This window comes from Macrotis lagotis, chromosome 2 (assembly GCF_037893015.1).
Source record: "Macrotis lagotis isolate mMagLag1 chromosome 2, bilby.v1.9.chrom.fasta, whole genome shotgun sequence".
Taxonomy (NCBI): domain Eukaryota; kingdom Metazoa; phylum Chordata; class Mammalia; order Peramelemorphia; family Peramelidae; genus Macrotis; species Macrotis lagotis.
In genome coordinates, this window is record NC_133659.1 from 216979185 (window position 1) to 216993656 (window position 14472).

Here is a 14472-nt window from a genome sequence, read left to right on the forward strand (position 1 = left end):
AATTTTGTTTCACATGTAGTCCTATAATTCTGGAGATTTTGGTCCAGTTTATAAATAAGCAAAACACACATGGAAACAAGCATACACATACCCACACCACAGATAGATAGATAGATAGATAGATAGATAGATAGATAGATAGATACACAAATTGCTTAGAGCATTATAGTGAAAAAAACAAGCTCTAGTTAAATACTGGTAGAACCTGTCTTGGGTGGGTAGAGTGACCCAGGATATGGGGGTCAGGGAGCCTGGTCTCAATGAGTGCCAGAATATGGAAAAATGAAAAGAAGCTGAAAATAAACAGAAATTGATAAAATTTATATTAAAGGTTGATTATTTAAATCTTTCATGACATTTCTCAGAACTATTCAATAGCACTTACCCTCTCTTATCATCATGAAAATTGTGATGGAAAGAACCCAAAGTACAAATGGAAAGTACAAATTCATTTATTTAGTTGACTGGAGGAAGTAGAGAATGGAATAAAGAAAAGAAAACTTATCTATTGGAATGACATTTTTTTCTTATTCTTTTGTTGTCTAGCTAATGACAAAGCACCCTGCAAAACGCCTGGGCTGTGGGTCTGAGGGAGAAAGGGACATCAGAGAACATGCATTTTTCAGAAGAATTGACTGGGAGAAACTGGAGAATAGAGAGATCCAGCCACCATTCAAACCTAAAGTGGTAAGTAAAGAAAGGAAAACCCCCTTTTCTTTGAGAACGCAAGTGTAAAGTCACAGCATTTCTCTGGACAGAAGGAAAAATGACTTGGTGGTCCCAGAATAAAGAGTACAACCAATATTTTGTTCTGTCCTATTTCCTACTGAAGACTCATCCAGTTTTATTGTTTAATTTCATGTAATCAAAATTGCTCTTCACTTTAAGATGGAAAAACTGATCTGGTTCCAAATATTGGTTTATGATCTAATGGTCCTTACACAGAATGACGAGTTCAGCAGGAATTGATTTAAGTATCATAATTTAAGTAAGATGGGAGGGAGATTTCTGAACCATTTTTAATTATGCACATTATGATCATAAAAACAAGTTTTGATTTAGTAGTGTTTTCTTTGGTTCTCACACCCCTAACAAATCCCCAAGTTATTCATAACCATATCATAATTTCCTTATATCTTTCTTCCCATTCCTTCCTTGACATAGTTACTTCAGCTATTACCTCCAGACTTAACATCTTAACATCTTAATTTAACCTAATGTGTGTTAATTATTCCATTATTATTATTAGTTTTCTGACTATTGACTTCAGCTTATATTGGGTTTTGAGTTTATTTGGCAACCTTTTTATTTTCACCAAATAACCCTTTTGTAAATAATATGAAGGTACCTGATCACCTCTCCATTATTAATATCTGTTGTAGATCAGCTACTACTTTGTTCTTTCTGAATACTGGTAGCCAAAGACTTCCTCTCAAAATGGAGAATATGGTTCTTGAGTTATTTCCAACTCTTTGTGACTTCATTTGGAGTTTTCTTGGCAAATACATTGGAGTGGTCTGCCATTTCTCTCTCCAGCTCATTCTACTGATAAGGAAACTTATGCAAATAGGATTAAGTGCCTTACCCAGGGTCACACTGTTAGGAAGTGTCTGAGGCCACTCTTGAACTCTGAAAAGTCTGAGTCAGTGCCAGCGCTGTATCCAGTGTTCTTGGTTTCCCATAAAAAGGAGAATACTCAATGGATAGACTACTAGATCTGGAGACAGAAAGACCTAAGTGGGAATCCAGCCTCCGACTTTTATTAGCCCTGTAACCCTGAACAAATCATTTGAACTTCTGTTTTCCTCATTTTTGCCCCATCTATAAAATAGACATGATAATTGCAACCTCCTCTCAGGGTTGTTGTGAGGATGATGATAATATTTTTAAAGAACTTTGCAAATCTTAAAGTACTACGGAAAAACTTATTAAAATGTATTCATCCATTTAATCCTGAAGGTTATTTCACTAATATTTTTAAAAATTCAAGCTCTATATCATCCTTGATTTAAAAAGATAAAAGCCCTATCCTGATGCTTCAGTGAGTGTAGCGTGAAGATGAAACTGAGTTTCCAAGCATTATGACAAATTCCTACCATATTGTACTAGATGATTGCTGACAGAACTTCCAACTCTTAAACTCTATGATTCTGAGAAATGGGTCCCTTGTATTCACAGGTTATTATTAAATCAGTCTATGGATTAGTTTTCACAAAGCAACTACTATTATCAACCAAAGGAATAATTCCTCACACCACAGTTTCTCACCCAATTGACAGAGATGTCAAACCCTTTTTTACAGTCAAAATAGGAACTTCATCATCAAATACATGCTTGTGCTTCACCTACTGCAAAAAGAAAAGTGGTGACTAAGTCTAATTTTATTTTTTCAGGATGTTTTTTAGGACTGAACAAAAACCAATGTTAATCTAGTCAGTGACTTTTTTTTGAACCAGTATTTTAAAATCAGCCTCTATTCATCTTCCTTCTACATTTTTCTTTGATAACATTAACCCAGAAAATCCAGAACATTGAGTTCAGGGCTTTGTCTTGTGTTTCCAGATCTCCAAAGTATAAAGCCCAAAACCCTGCACTGAGCAAAAGCACAGTGTATGAAGAGTGATGAATTCTGCCCTGACTACCTTAGGCAGAATTTCAATCTGTTTTTCTTTGTTGGTTCATGTATTTGCCTGACTCTATTGAAAAAGAAAATGCAAGGTCATCCAGTTGAAAACTAACTCCTTTAATGAATAGAAGAATAAATATTGAAAGTGCTTTTAAAGTTAATTTAAAATATAGATATTCTTGGCTTTCCAAAATAAATGAATTACTATATGGTTGTTGTATGTTCTCACTGAATTCCATTTTAAGATGCACATAAATTCTGTTTATTCACATAATTTTCCACTTTTCTGGTAGTTACTTTAACACTAAAATTAAATGCAGGAGAAATTATGAAATGCTATTTTTTCAGCTGTATAAAACTGGATTTACCCTTAATGGGTTGCTATTAGCAATAGTTCTTCTTCTCCCATCCCAATCCCATATACTACATGGCAAGAAAGTAAGGCAGGAAAGGCTAGAATGCTAGATCTGGAGTCAGAAAGACCTAAGTTTGAACGCAGTCTCAGACCTTTTTTAAGCCCTGCAACCCTGAACAAATCATTTGAACTTCTATTTTCCTCAGTTTTGCCCCCTCTATAAAATAGACATGATAGTCACAACTTCCTCCCAGGGTTTCCCAAGGTTATTATGAGGATGATGATAATATTTGTAAAGTACTTTGCAAACCTTAAAGCATTATGGAAAAGCTAGATATTGTTATCATTATTATAATTTATTCATCTTTAATTCTGAACGTTATTTCATTAATATTTTTAAAAAGTCAAGCTCTATATCATCCTTGATTTAAAAAAATAAAAGCTCTACTCTGATGACTCAGTGTAGCATGAAGATTACACTGAGTTTCCAAAAATTATGATAGATTCCTACCTTACCACCAAGACTTTCAGTGATATCTGACTAATAGCTGCCAGATGATGAAATGTTTTGGGCAATAGAAACTCATGAAGCTACTATTTAGGCTTGTAAACATTTCATTCTCTGGCAAAGAGAGAATACTTACATAGCAGCAAACAAAATCTTACCTATTTAGAATATAGAAATATATTTTCACTATTGCCACTTGAATAGTTTAAAAAAAAAAGATTGTGGGGGCAGCTAGGCGGTGCAGTGGATAGAGCACCGGCCTTGGGGTCAGGAGTACCTGGGTTCAAATCCGACCTCAGACACTTAATAATTACCTAGCTGTGTGGCCTTGGGCAAGCCACTTAACCCCATTGCCTTGAAAAAATCTTAAAAAAAAAAAAAGATTGTGTTCTTTGAAGCTTTGTGGGAAGAAGTTTGAAATGATAAATTTCAAAATTAAAAGAAAATTTTAAGGAATATGGCCTTATATAATATGATTACTATAAAGAGTAACATATAGGTCTAATCCTGGGATTTTGTTGTTGTTATCTAATTTCAGGAATATCTGACTCTTCATGACCTCTATTGAGGGGTTTTCTTGGCAAAGATACTGTTGTTTGTCATTTCCTTCTCTAGATCATTTTGCAGATGAGAAAACTGAGGGAATCAGGGTTTAGTGATTTGCCCAGGGTTACACAGATAGTAAGTGTCTGAAGCTGGATTTGAACTCAGATCCCTGGGAAGTCTCACAACCCATACTCAGTTTATCTGGAAATTAATCTTTCCTATGCAAATGTGTACAAGTGTTTATTTGCTTTCATACCTGGAGCTTTTATCTTTCCCCACTTTCAAATGTTTCCTGATCACTGAATATAATTGATGATTCAAAGCCTTCTGGACTTTTCTAAGTTACTGAGTTCCTTAATTTCATACATCTTTTACACCCCAACCCTAATTACCTGTTCTAGCATTATCTTCTTTCCATCCTACCCCTATTTTCTTCCACTGCAAACCATAAGAATACATTTTCTAGCATTTATTTATAAGGAGAAAGTCTTGTCTAAATTCAGAAGTACTGTACCAGAAAATGATACATAAATATAAAATAAGCTTATCCAGGCCCAACCTGGGCTTATAAGCTTTTGTAGCTTAATTAAAGTTCCTGGATACTAGCATAACCCTTTATTTCCATTCATCTTCCTTATACCTGAAGGAGAATAGTGACTTCATTCCCACAGTACCCTCAGCATTGCATAGCATGTTTAGGATACCCCATCCATACCACTTAGCTAATTTACTTCCATTCCCTCTAAGTTAGAAAGAAGAGGGAATTGAAGAAATAATCAAACAATGAATATCTCAACCTGTCAAAATTCAGAAAATTCAAACCAGATGTAAAAGTCTGTCCTGAAGTTCAAAACAGATTGCTTATTCTTTGCACCAAGATAAAATAAATTTTAAAAGCCTAAATCTTTCACTTATTCGTGTTGAAAATGATTTGAATTACTTGAGCAGAAATAACTTTGAGGTTTAAATATGAAAGTAACATCATTTCCCAGGACTAGTAGTGAAAATGCAGCAAGTATGATTCCTGAAAAATAAATAACTGGAGAATTATTGTCCTAAGATCACAAACAAAGAACTCGAAGAGACCATATCTGTTTATCTAGTTCAATCTTCTAATCTTATAAATGAAAGAGGTTAAGAAATTTGTCCAAAGCCACATAAGTAAGAAATGACAAAACCAGTTATTCAAGCCTAAGTCTTTGGACTTAAGTCAATGAACTCTCTAATATTTTTGCTAAACTACTCTCTAATATTTTTAGTCTGGATATTTATAATGTCTAATAGAACTAGGATATAATATGTCATATTTCATTAGCAAATGCCTTTATAATGGATTCAGTGTTGAATTTGAAATCAGGAAGTTCTAGGGTTTGAATCTCACCTCCAGCATATATATATATATATATATATATATATTAGCTATTTGACCATGGTCAAATCCTCTAATCTCTGTTTTCTCTTTTGCAAAATGGGAGTATTAATACTAGGAAAAAATACCTTATGGGTCTGCTTATAGGCTTAAATGAGAAAATATATGGAAAATAATTTACAAATAATAATTTACTGTTTAAATGTCAGCAATTTTAATGTTACAGCCCCAAAAGATCTTGATTTCAGAGTTTCAGAAAAAATTTATTCCAAAAACTGAATGATTATTTATCAGTTTTGTGAGTTAAAATTTTAGCAAAAGTAATTAGTTATTATGTTTATAGTGGTAGCATGATGTACAGTTTTTCATGTTCAAATAAATATCTAGATTCAAGTTCTCCCAAGCTCTTTGACCTGGGATTAAATCAGTTTACCACTCTGAAATTTATTTTCCTTATTTATAAAAAGAGGATCATAAGCTGGCATAAGAAAAGTACTTGTTGGGGCAGCTGGGTGAGGTAGTGAATTAAGTGTCCTGGAGTCAGAAGGACCTGAGTTCAAATCAGGTCTCAGACACTTGACATTTACTAGCTGTAAGACCCTGAGTAAGTCTCACTTAACCCTGATTACCTTGGAAAATAAATAAATAAACAAACAAATGAATAAGTGTAAACTATTTTTATGCAGAACTCATAAAGAGACAAAGAACCTGTGGATGCAGATTCAAGACCGTGAGCTAACTAAAGTATTTTCATCCTAAGAGTCTCAGTGACCTGATAAAGAAATTACTCATAAAAACAATAAATTCATAAATCCCTCATAAACTCTTATGTTATGGTTAACACCCATTCATATCCTAAGTGGAAAGGATTATCTCTCTATTGGCTTTCAGTTCATTTTTCTCATTAATTCTCATCCTAAGTTTATAAGCAATTAGAGATATGTTCTGCTATTTCTACATTAATTACTAAGACTGCAGTACCTTTCTCATTACTGAAACAGATCTGAATCCCCAGCTCAAGATATTAAATACTTATTTTGTTAGATAGAGAAAGCTTTTTTTTTCAAACATTTCCTCATTTCTTCAACCTCCCTATTTCTTAGGCTTAAGTAAAAAAATCAAGATTATTGCCTTCACTATTAATAGCAAAACAAACAGTAAAACCAAGACATAATTATTTACAATATATTACCTTTGAGAAAGTTCGCAAAGTTCATTGTAATCAGCATAAGTGCTGACTTCTCAATTCTGGAAACACAGTCCCCCTATTCACATTTCTCAGGATACCAATTAAATTCTTTTCTCAAGAATTCATGTTTCTTTACAAGATAAACGTTAGATTTAGTTCTCTAAGTCCTTTTTTCCTCTCTCTCCTTTCTTCAAATCTCCACAATTAAATCTCCCCAGAATGACAGTTAAACTTGGGCAATTTATGAAGGGAGACAAAGGGAAGGGAATAAACATTTAAGTGCCTCCCATGTGCTGGGCACTGTGCTAACTGCTTCCCAAATATCTCATTTGATCCTCATGTCAACCTTGCTAATCTGTGCTTTTATTAACCCAATTTTACCATGTAGGAAATTTGAAGTAAATAGATTAAGTAACTTGCCTAGGGTGATGCAGCAAGTAAATGTCTGAGGCAGGATTTGAACCCATTGCTCTTATTTACTGTGCCTCCTGTTTATTGCCATGAGGCACGTGGCTGCCTCATTCTTCTTGTAGACTGAGAGTTGAGCCTCTAAAAGGTATATTAACAGCAGCTATGGTCTGGGGGGAGAGAATGTTAAAGCTACATTCTTTTATACTTGTTTTAAAATAAAGACAACTGATCAAATCACATTTTTTTTTAGCTCTATAGGCCATCTGGACTAGAATATCATCTAATAGCTTCATTTTACAGATATGGAATTTGGAAACTAAAAAGTAGAAATGACTAATTCAATGACAGAATTCTTCTTCTGATCCCTAAGTCTACCTCTAGGTTCCAGTGGCTTAGAATCTGATTTGAGCAAATATATCTTACCAAATTACATAAAAATTCAAAATTCAACATATATATCAGTACCTGAAATTCATTTGAAAAAAATTTTAAAAGCCTAGACTTTGAAGAAGACAAATGAAGATTATTCTGGGAATCAAATTTTTTTTTAACTATGCCTTATCCTCTATGACTAAGAAATTATTTTTTTTAAAAAAAACTCATTTCTAGAGTTCTCAGAATGTCAATAGACTGCTCATTTTGCAAAATTGAAGATATAAGCATTCATTTATTCTTTTGTGAAATTACATTCTAAAGAATACATTATAGTCTTAGAAATAAAAATCATTTCAGGTTTTCAGTTAGTTAAACCTTTATAAGTCAGGCTGTTAGGATGGTAAGCTAATTAAAATTCACAAAAAATAGACTAATCTGAAGAGGAAAGTTTGGTTTTTCCCATAGGACCACAAAGAAAAAAGTGAAGTGAAGGCTTTTATATTTACATTGTAACAGATCCTTTGCCAAGAAGAGGAATAATTTTATAACTGTAAAAATAAAGGAGTTAATTTTAAAATAGTGTTTATGATCACTATAATTCTTTTTTAAAAGATGAGATCATATGAAAAAAATTTTCCAGAAACCATCCCTTAGTTGACAGACTTCAAAGTTGCTTCAGTCCAGCTTTCTTCTATGAATAGTCTTTCTTGGGAAATTAATAAAATTTATTTTATCAAGTGATATCATAAAGAATATATTATAAGGGGTGGCTAGGTGGTGCAGTGAATAAAGCACCGGCCCTGGAATCAGGAGTTCAAATCCAACCTCCTACATTTAATAATTACCTAGCTGTGTGGCCTTGGGCAAGCCACTTAACCCCATTTGCCTTGCCAAAATCTAAAAAACAAAACAAAACAAAGAATATATTATAAACCAATTTTGCATCTTATTTCAGTGTCAGGGTAGGGTGAAGAATTGTTTCACTTTTTTTTTCTGAATTAGATTCCCATTCCACTGAAACACTTAAAATTAACTATATTTCTCAAAATACTTCACAATCAAAAATTTATTTCTTATTGGATTTCCCATGAAGAAGCTACAATTGTCTTGAGTTAACAATGGGCTCTTTTAAATTCCAAATGTAGACCATCAGTATTGTTCAAATTCTTATAAAGTGCCTAATTTTGAATTACAGATTTTTGCCTGATAAAATAAACCAAGAATGTTAGGTCTTTAGTTTGTGGAACAAAAATAATTGAGGAAAGTGAGAATTACTTTCATAAAAGTGATAATTGTGCAATGGAAGTAAATAAAATGAGAGACAAGAAAAGAAACAAGAACAGATGAGAAGGTCCTGGCTAGAGAAAAACCAACACTTGGATTTTTTAGACTTAGATTATAAAGTGGTACCTGTGATGTAGGCAGGTTGGTGATCAGTGGATAAGGTGCTGTACATTTGAGTCATATGAAATCTGAGTTCAAATTCTGCCTGAGATACTTGTTAGTTGTGTGACCTTGGTCAAATTAACGAATCTCTATTTGCTGTTTTCTCATCTATAAAGTAAAGATAATAGCACCCATCTCCTAGAGTGGTTGTGATGATAAAATAAGATAATTTGTAAAGTATTTTGTTATATAAAGTGTTATATAAATGCCAGCGATGATGATAATGATGATGATGATGATGATGACGATGATGATGGGAGGGATAGCAGTAGTCATGGCATGGATTCTAGAAGTTAAATAGGATTTAAACACTCAGGATGTCCTGAAAGTCTAATGTTGTCAAATTGAGCCTGGTTTCCATTTAGAAGTCATCTTACGCTTGGATAACAATGATAATGATAAAAACTTATATTTACATACTATTTTGAAATTAATAAAACATTTTATTCATAATAGCCCTGTTGCATCTAGTGCAAGTATTATTATAATTTACATTTTCAGAAAATTGTAATAATAGCTTATTTACATATATATATATATGTGTATATATATATATATATATATAGAGAGAGAGAGAGAGAGCGAGAGAGAGTGACTTTAAAAGTATTTTCTTCAGAACAGCATTATGGAATAAGTACTACAAATATTTTGTCCCCATTTTTAACATGAGAGAGAATTCAAACTTGAAGAGATTAAGCAACTTGTTCAGTGTACTGATTATATGACACATGGCTAGTCACTTAACCTTTTTAGTGTTCTAAGCACTTTCCTTGACTACAAGTTGCTAAGAAAGTCCATACTGATAAAAGGGAGTGTCCTCAGCTATGAATCACTGATAGTTGTAAAAGCAGTTTCAGTCTCTAATCCTATTTGGATGCACCAGAGCCCCCAAGCATGTGCAATCCTCTAAGTGTCTGTGAAGTGCCAAGTCTAGTCTATTGCAAATCTGTATTAAAAGTATCACTCTTTCTCCTATTAGCTATTATTGCTCCAAATCTATCTAGGAAAGGAGCCCACTGTTCCCTAAACCAGTTACAGTACAAAGTAAGATGTGTAACATATAAAGAGTCTATGCTTTCCCTTCACATTTCTAGCTTGAACTAGTCATAAGCATTTTTTAAGTATCTTCTCTGTGCAGAGCCCTGGGAAAACAAAGATAAAAATCATCCTACCCTCAAGAATTTCACAATCCCCATTTGTAGTAGGAGAGAAGCCCAAGTCTTTGCCCCAAAATGTATATATGGCTCTCAAACTCAAATAGATTTAGCTTTCATATCATGAAGACTTAAACCCTGTATTCCTGTATTCACAGGAAAGCTTAGAAATAAAAATTTTCTCCAGAATAAACGTTTCCATTTACTGTGATAGCTCATCAGTGACCAATATTGAAAAAAAATGAGAGAAGAGAATTATGATGATGGTGATGTTTTAAATATATGGAAACCCACTTCCAATCATATATCCCCTAGACAAATGTTTTTAATAACAGATGACTTTCACTTAGTGCTTTTAAAGTTTACAGGTATTTTACACAACTATCCACCTTAAGTTCCATAATAACTCTTATGAGGTATTATAGTATTATTACTTCAATTTTATAGATGAGGAAATGGAGATTGTGAATGATTAAAGTGCATTGACCATAGTCTCACAGTGAACAGGATTAGGACCTAAGTCTTCTTCACTTCAAATCTATTACTCTATCCATAGGGAAATTTTTGTAAGTGGTAATCATATCAGTCCAATTCAACTCTTAATCTCTACCCTTCTCCAAATATTCTACTGTGTCCATTCTTGTTCCCCAGAAATTCTGTACCAAAATGCACTGGCTTCATTGGGCTTCAAAGTCTTCGGTGAGCACATTTTCAGAACCATGGGTGAATAAATCAGCTAACTAACTTCTCTCTTTTAACACTTGTCATGTGTTTCTGCTTGTGTTCATAATGAAACAACAGAGTGCTGTTGACACCGTTCCCCCTGAGATTGCTGATCTTCCAAGATGGGGGGGCATAGAGGAGACAGAACTATTAAGCAGTACTCAAAAGGTCTGCTCAGTGGTTCAGAAGTGTTGATATTTTATCCCAGAAAATCATGGCTGTTATGTATGCTAGCTTGGACTGGGGCCAGTCAGGTAAAGTGAAGTGAATGAAGGTAGCTTTTTGAGCTTTTTGTCTGACCTTAAATCTCACATCAAAGAACTATCCACAATGCTGGCACTGGTGGTACAGATTCCAATGCATCCCCCAGTATAATACTTCAGATGCTAGTTGGCCAAAAAACAGTTCCTAGGATGTAAAGCAAATTAAACTATCCACTTAAAAATAAGTAGATGTTCTTTTGTAAATTCTGCCACAGAATGGGCTATGTCAAATAACACAAGAGGTTCTTCTCTGCTTTTTCTAATTCCTATCTATAGTTCAACCTAAAATACTTTTTCCTCTTAATTTTGTTAGTGACCTTCCTGTTCTTTTCTGTGGTTATTTTTCTTTATGATAGTATTATCAAGCTGCTCTTTTTCACCTTATATTTCCATTATTTACAGGGAATATATGTTTCCGAATATGAAATATTAAGAATACAGGCACAAATTAAGAGACAGAATTCCTTCTTCCCAGTACAGATGTTATCAGATACATCTTGTAGAATAAAAAGAAGCCGAAGGTCAGCATGCCATAGACACTACCCCTCAATCTCCCCAATAAGAATTTGGGTCTAAATAAATAGTTACTAGGTCAGAAATCTTGCTGAAATACTCTGAATTTAGTTGTATCCAGCTTAAGTCATAACAATGACCCATTTTGATTTGTCAGACTACACTGAACTGATTTTCATTTGATTTATTTTATTAACCAATAGTTTTATCGAACAGATTGTGGCTTTCAAAGGATCATTCCCAGACTAAGGAATCTAAAGAAAGGGAAAGACATTCTTTTTTGGGTTTTATCTTCTTTGGAAACTGCCAGTGTGGTGGAATCTCTCTCTCTCTCTCTCTCTCTCTCTCTCTCTCTCTCTCTCTCTCTCTCTCTCTCTCTCTCTCTCTCTGCTTATGCAGATCAGCAATTTCTCTGTAACTTAGAATTTTAGAGAGTTGTTTAGAATATTGAGAGACTGTGAGACTTGCAGTGATCAATAGGCAACATGTATCAGATGGAAGAGTTCAATCCATATCTTACTGTCTATAAGGTCAGTATTCTATCCATAGTGTAAATATACGAAATTGTTCCACTCAAAAGAAGAATATTTCAGTCTCACAGGAAGCAAAACTGTGGCACACTGATATACCCATCCTTTATCTAAAGAGAAGAGTTTGGTGAAAAGTAAATAAAAAATTTGGAAGACCAAAAATAGCCTTGTCTACCTCAGATTAGGCTTACTCCCTAGGATCCAGTTTGTTTTAGAGCTCTCTGGTGCATTCTGTGCAAAGCTAGTTGATAGACAGCATTGGTAGAATGCATGCCAACAGAAATAGTGCTTACATATCTGGAAGAGGAGGTATGTGATGGCCACGGTAGGCAGTTAGAATGTGTTTGTAATATAGGAAAAGTTTGCTTGGGCTGTCATTTGCTACCCTGATTTAAAGGTGTGCCAGCTGTTTCTTTTCATGTATGTGGTGATGGACTGCCTCAGAAGCTTGAACTAGCTAGCTGCCATAGAATCTAATAAGGTTGCATGTGAACTAACTCTTTAAACAAGGTGTCTATGTACATCCTGAAGAACAGAGGTAAGAAACCCAGGGCCCACATTGGTTTTATTTATAACACTTCAATCTCTCTCTCCTAATTCTCTAAGTTCAGATTCATATTGGTCTTCTGGAGGGTATTTAGGCTACAGATTATAGTTGCAGACTAAGTTAGACTAAAAGGGAAGAGAAAGAGGAGGGAAAGTAAGAGAAATTTGACTGATTTACTAATAAGAACAACAAATAATATGAAAAATAGCCATTTCTGTTTAAAAAAAACACTGAAGAAGATAGATTGGAATAGGCTCACTTCTACATACAGAAGGGTTTGCCTTGACAAGAGCACATAGTAAATATTTAATGTGTGTTAACTTGACAAAAAAACAAGGGAAAAGCATTGAGACATGTCTTTAAATGCATAGAAGAGAACAAAAGGAAATGTTTATAAGGAAGCAGACAAACCTTCTGTCTGTGGCTTTATGCCATTTATTAAAATAATATGTTTTTATAAGCAAGGGAATGATTTTAAAAGTCACCCAGGTTCAGAATTAAGCCTTGAAATTCAGAATCATGAAACTCTTTTCATTCAGGCTATTCAGAAGTCTGTTTTTGTAGATACCTTTCAGAATATTTGCTTTTTCAATTTTGTTTGCACAGTTAAAAAGTTATTACTTATTACTATCTTATGAGCAGAAAGTGATTTATAAATGACCATATGCAGGGAGAAAGGCATGGACTAATAATACTGAGGAACCTAGAAATCTGAGAGAAGAAGATCGCTCTAGTCAATCAGTATAGGACTTAACCTGTTTTTCATCCCTTCTCTTTCTGGACTAGCATGATTCTCTTTGAGCAAATACTCCTCCCTAACCCTGGCAAAGGTCATTATCAAGAAAAGGCCAATTGATTTCTCTCTGAAGTAGGTCACCATCAGCTGGATGATCATTATATAAGCTGTTGCAACAGATGAGTTTTGATTAATCAGGCATTGAAAAAGACTTACCCAAAATATCAGCCTTCAGCTAATACAGCTGTCTCTGCCACAGAACTCATTTGGAGCTACCATCTTGGACTGAGTTTGGAGTTCTCTTTCATTAATCTATGCATTCTTGAGGTGTATATTCATGGAGAAGAATGTGAATGTCAGAAACTTGCTCTATTTGTTCTTTGCTTTGGAATCTACTGAGATTTTGGAGAAAAAGCACAACAAAAAATACATACAAATAGGATAAAGTATCATCTTGCACATTGAAAGCAGGATTAATATTAAGTGTAAGTGAAATAAGGTGATTTGGGGGGTTTCTTCCTCCATTTTGCCAAGGACTAGCTATTTCCTAATAATAGAAAAAAGTTTTCCCCTTCATCAAAACTTCTGTAATTCATGTTGCATCCAGGTGGTTTTGGCCCATACAGCAAAGGGAAATGTGCCAGTGATAGAATGGATAGTGATTTAAATAAATCAATGAAGCTTAGATCTTATTTAAAAAAAAACAGCAAGAACAGTAAATAACTCTTGAACTACCCTCCCAATGCTCCTAGTTAATTATTAAATTAAAATTTTAATCTGGGCCAAATTAGAAATACAAGTTTCTAAAAAAACCAGTTGACCAAATATCTGATAATTCACGTTTTACTGTATTAATATTATTGCTTAGAATTTAGAAGAGTCTGCACAAGATAAGACAGATATTCAATTAGAGTGGAACCTTTCAACTTAGGGCATCTGTTTTCCCCCTCTAACCTAAGTATAAAACTCTCAAGAAAACAACAGCTAATCCACTCCCCCTGGGGTTAGTATGTTAGAACCTGTGTGAGGCTGTGGTAATATCCAAAAGGATTACTTTATTGCTATCACTTTATCTCCCACAGTGCATCTCCCCCTGACATTTCTATTATGTTGCTCTTAGAAGCTTTTAAAGATAAAATATTATGTTGGATTTGTGGGTGAGTGTGTTTTCGAGGAAATAC

General features: G+C 34.0%; 1 protein-coding gene across 2 annotated transcripts in view; it reads left to right on the forward strand.

Moving 5' to 3' along the window:
• PRKCA (protein kinase C alpha) overlaps positions 1-14472 on the forward strand; it is a 487054-nt gene that overhangs the window by 465461 nt on the left and 7121 nt on the right. For both annotated transcript variants that reach the window (XM_074224747.1, XM_074224746.1), the window contains one exon: positions 547-687. In XM_074224747.1, coding sequence (XP_074080848.1) covers positions 547-687 — 141 coding nt within the window. The remainder of the gene's footprint in view (positions 1-546; positions 688-14472) is intronic.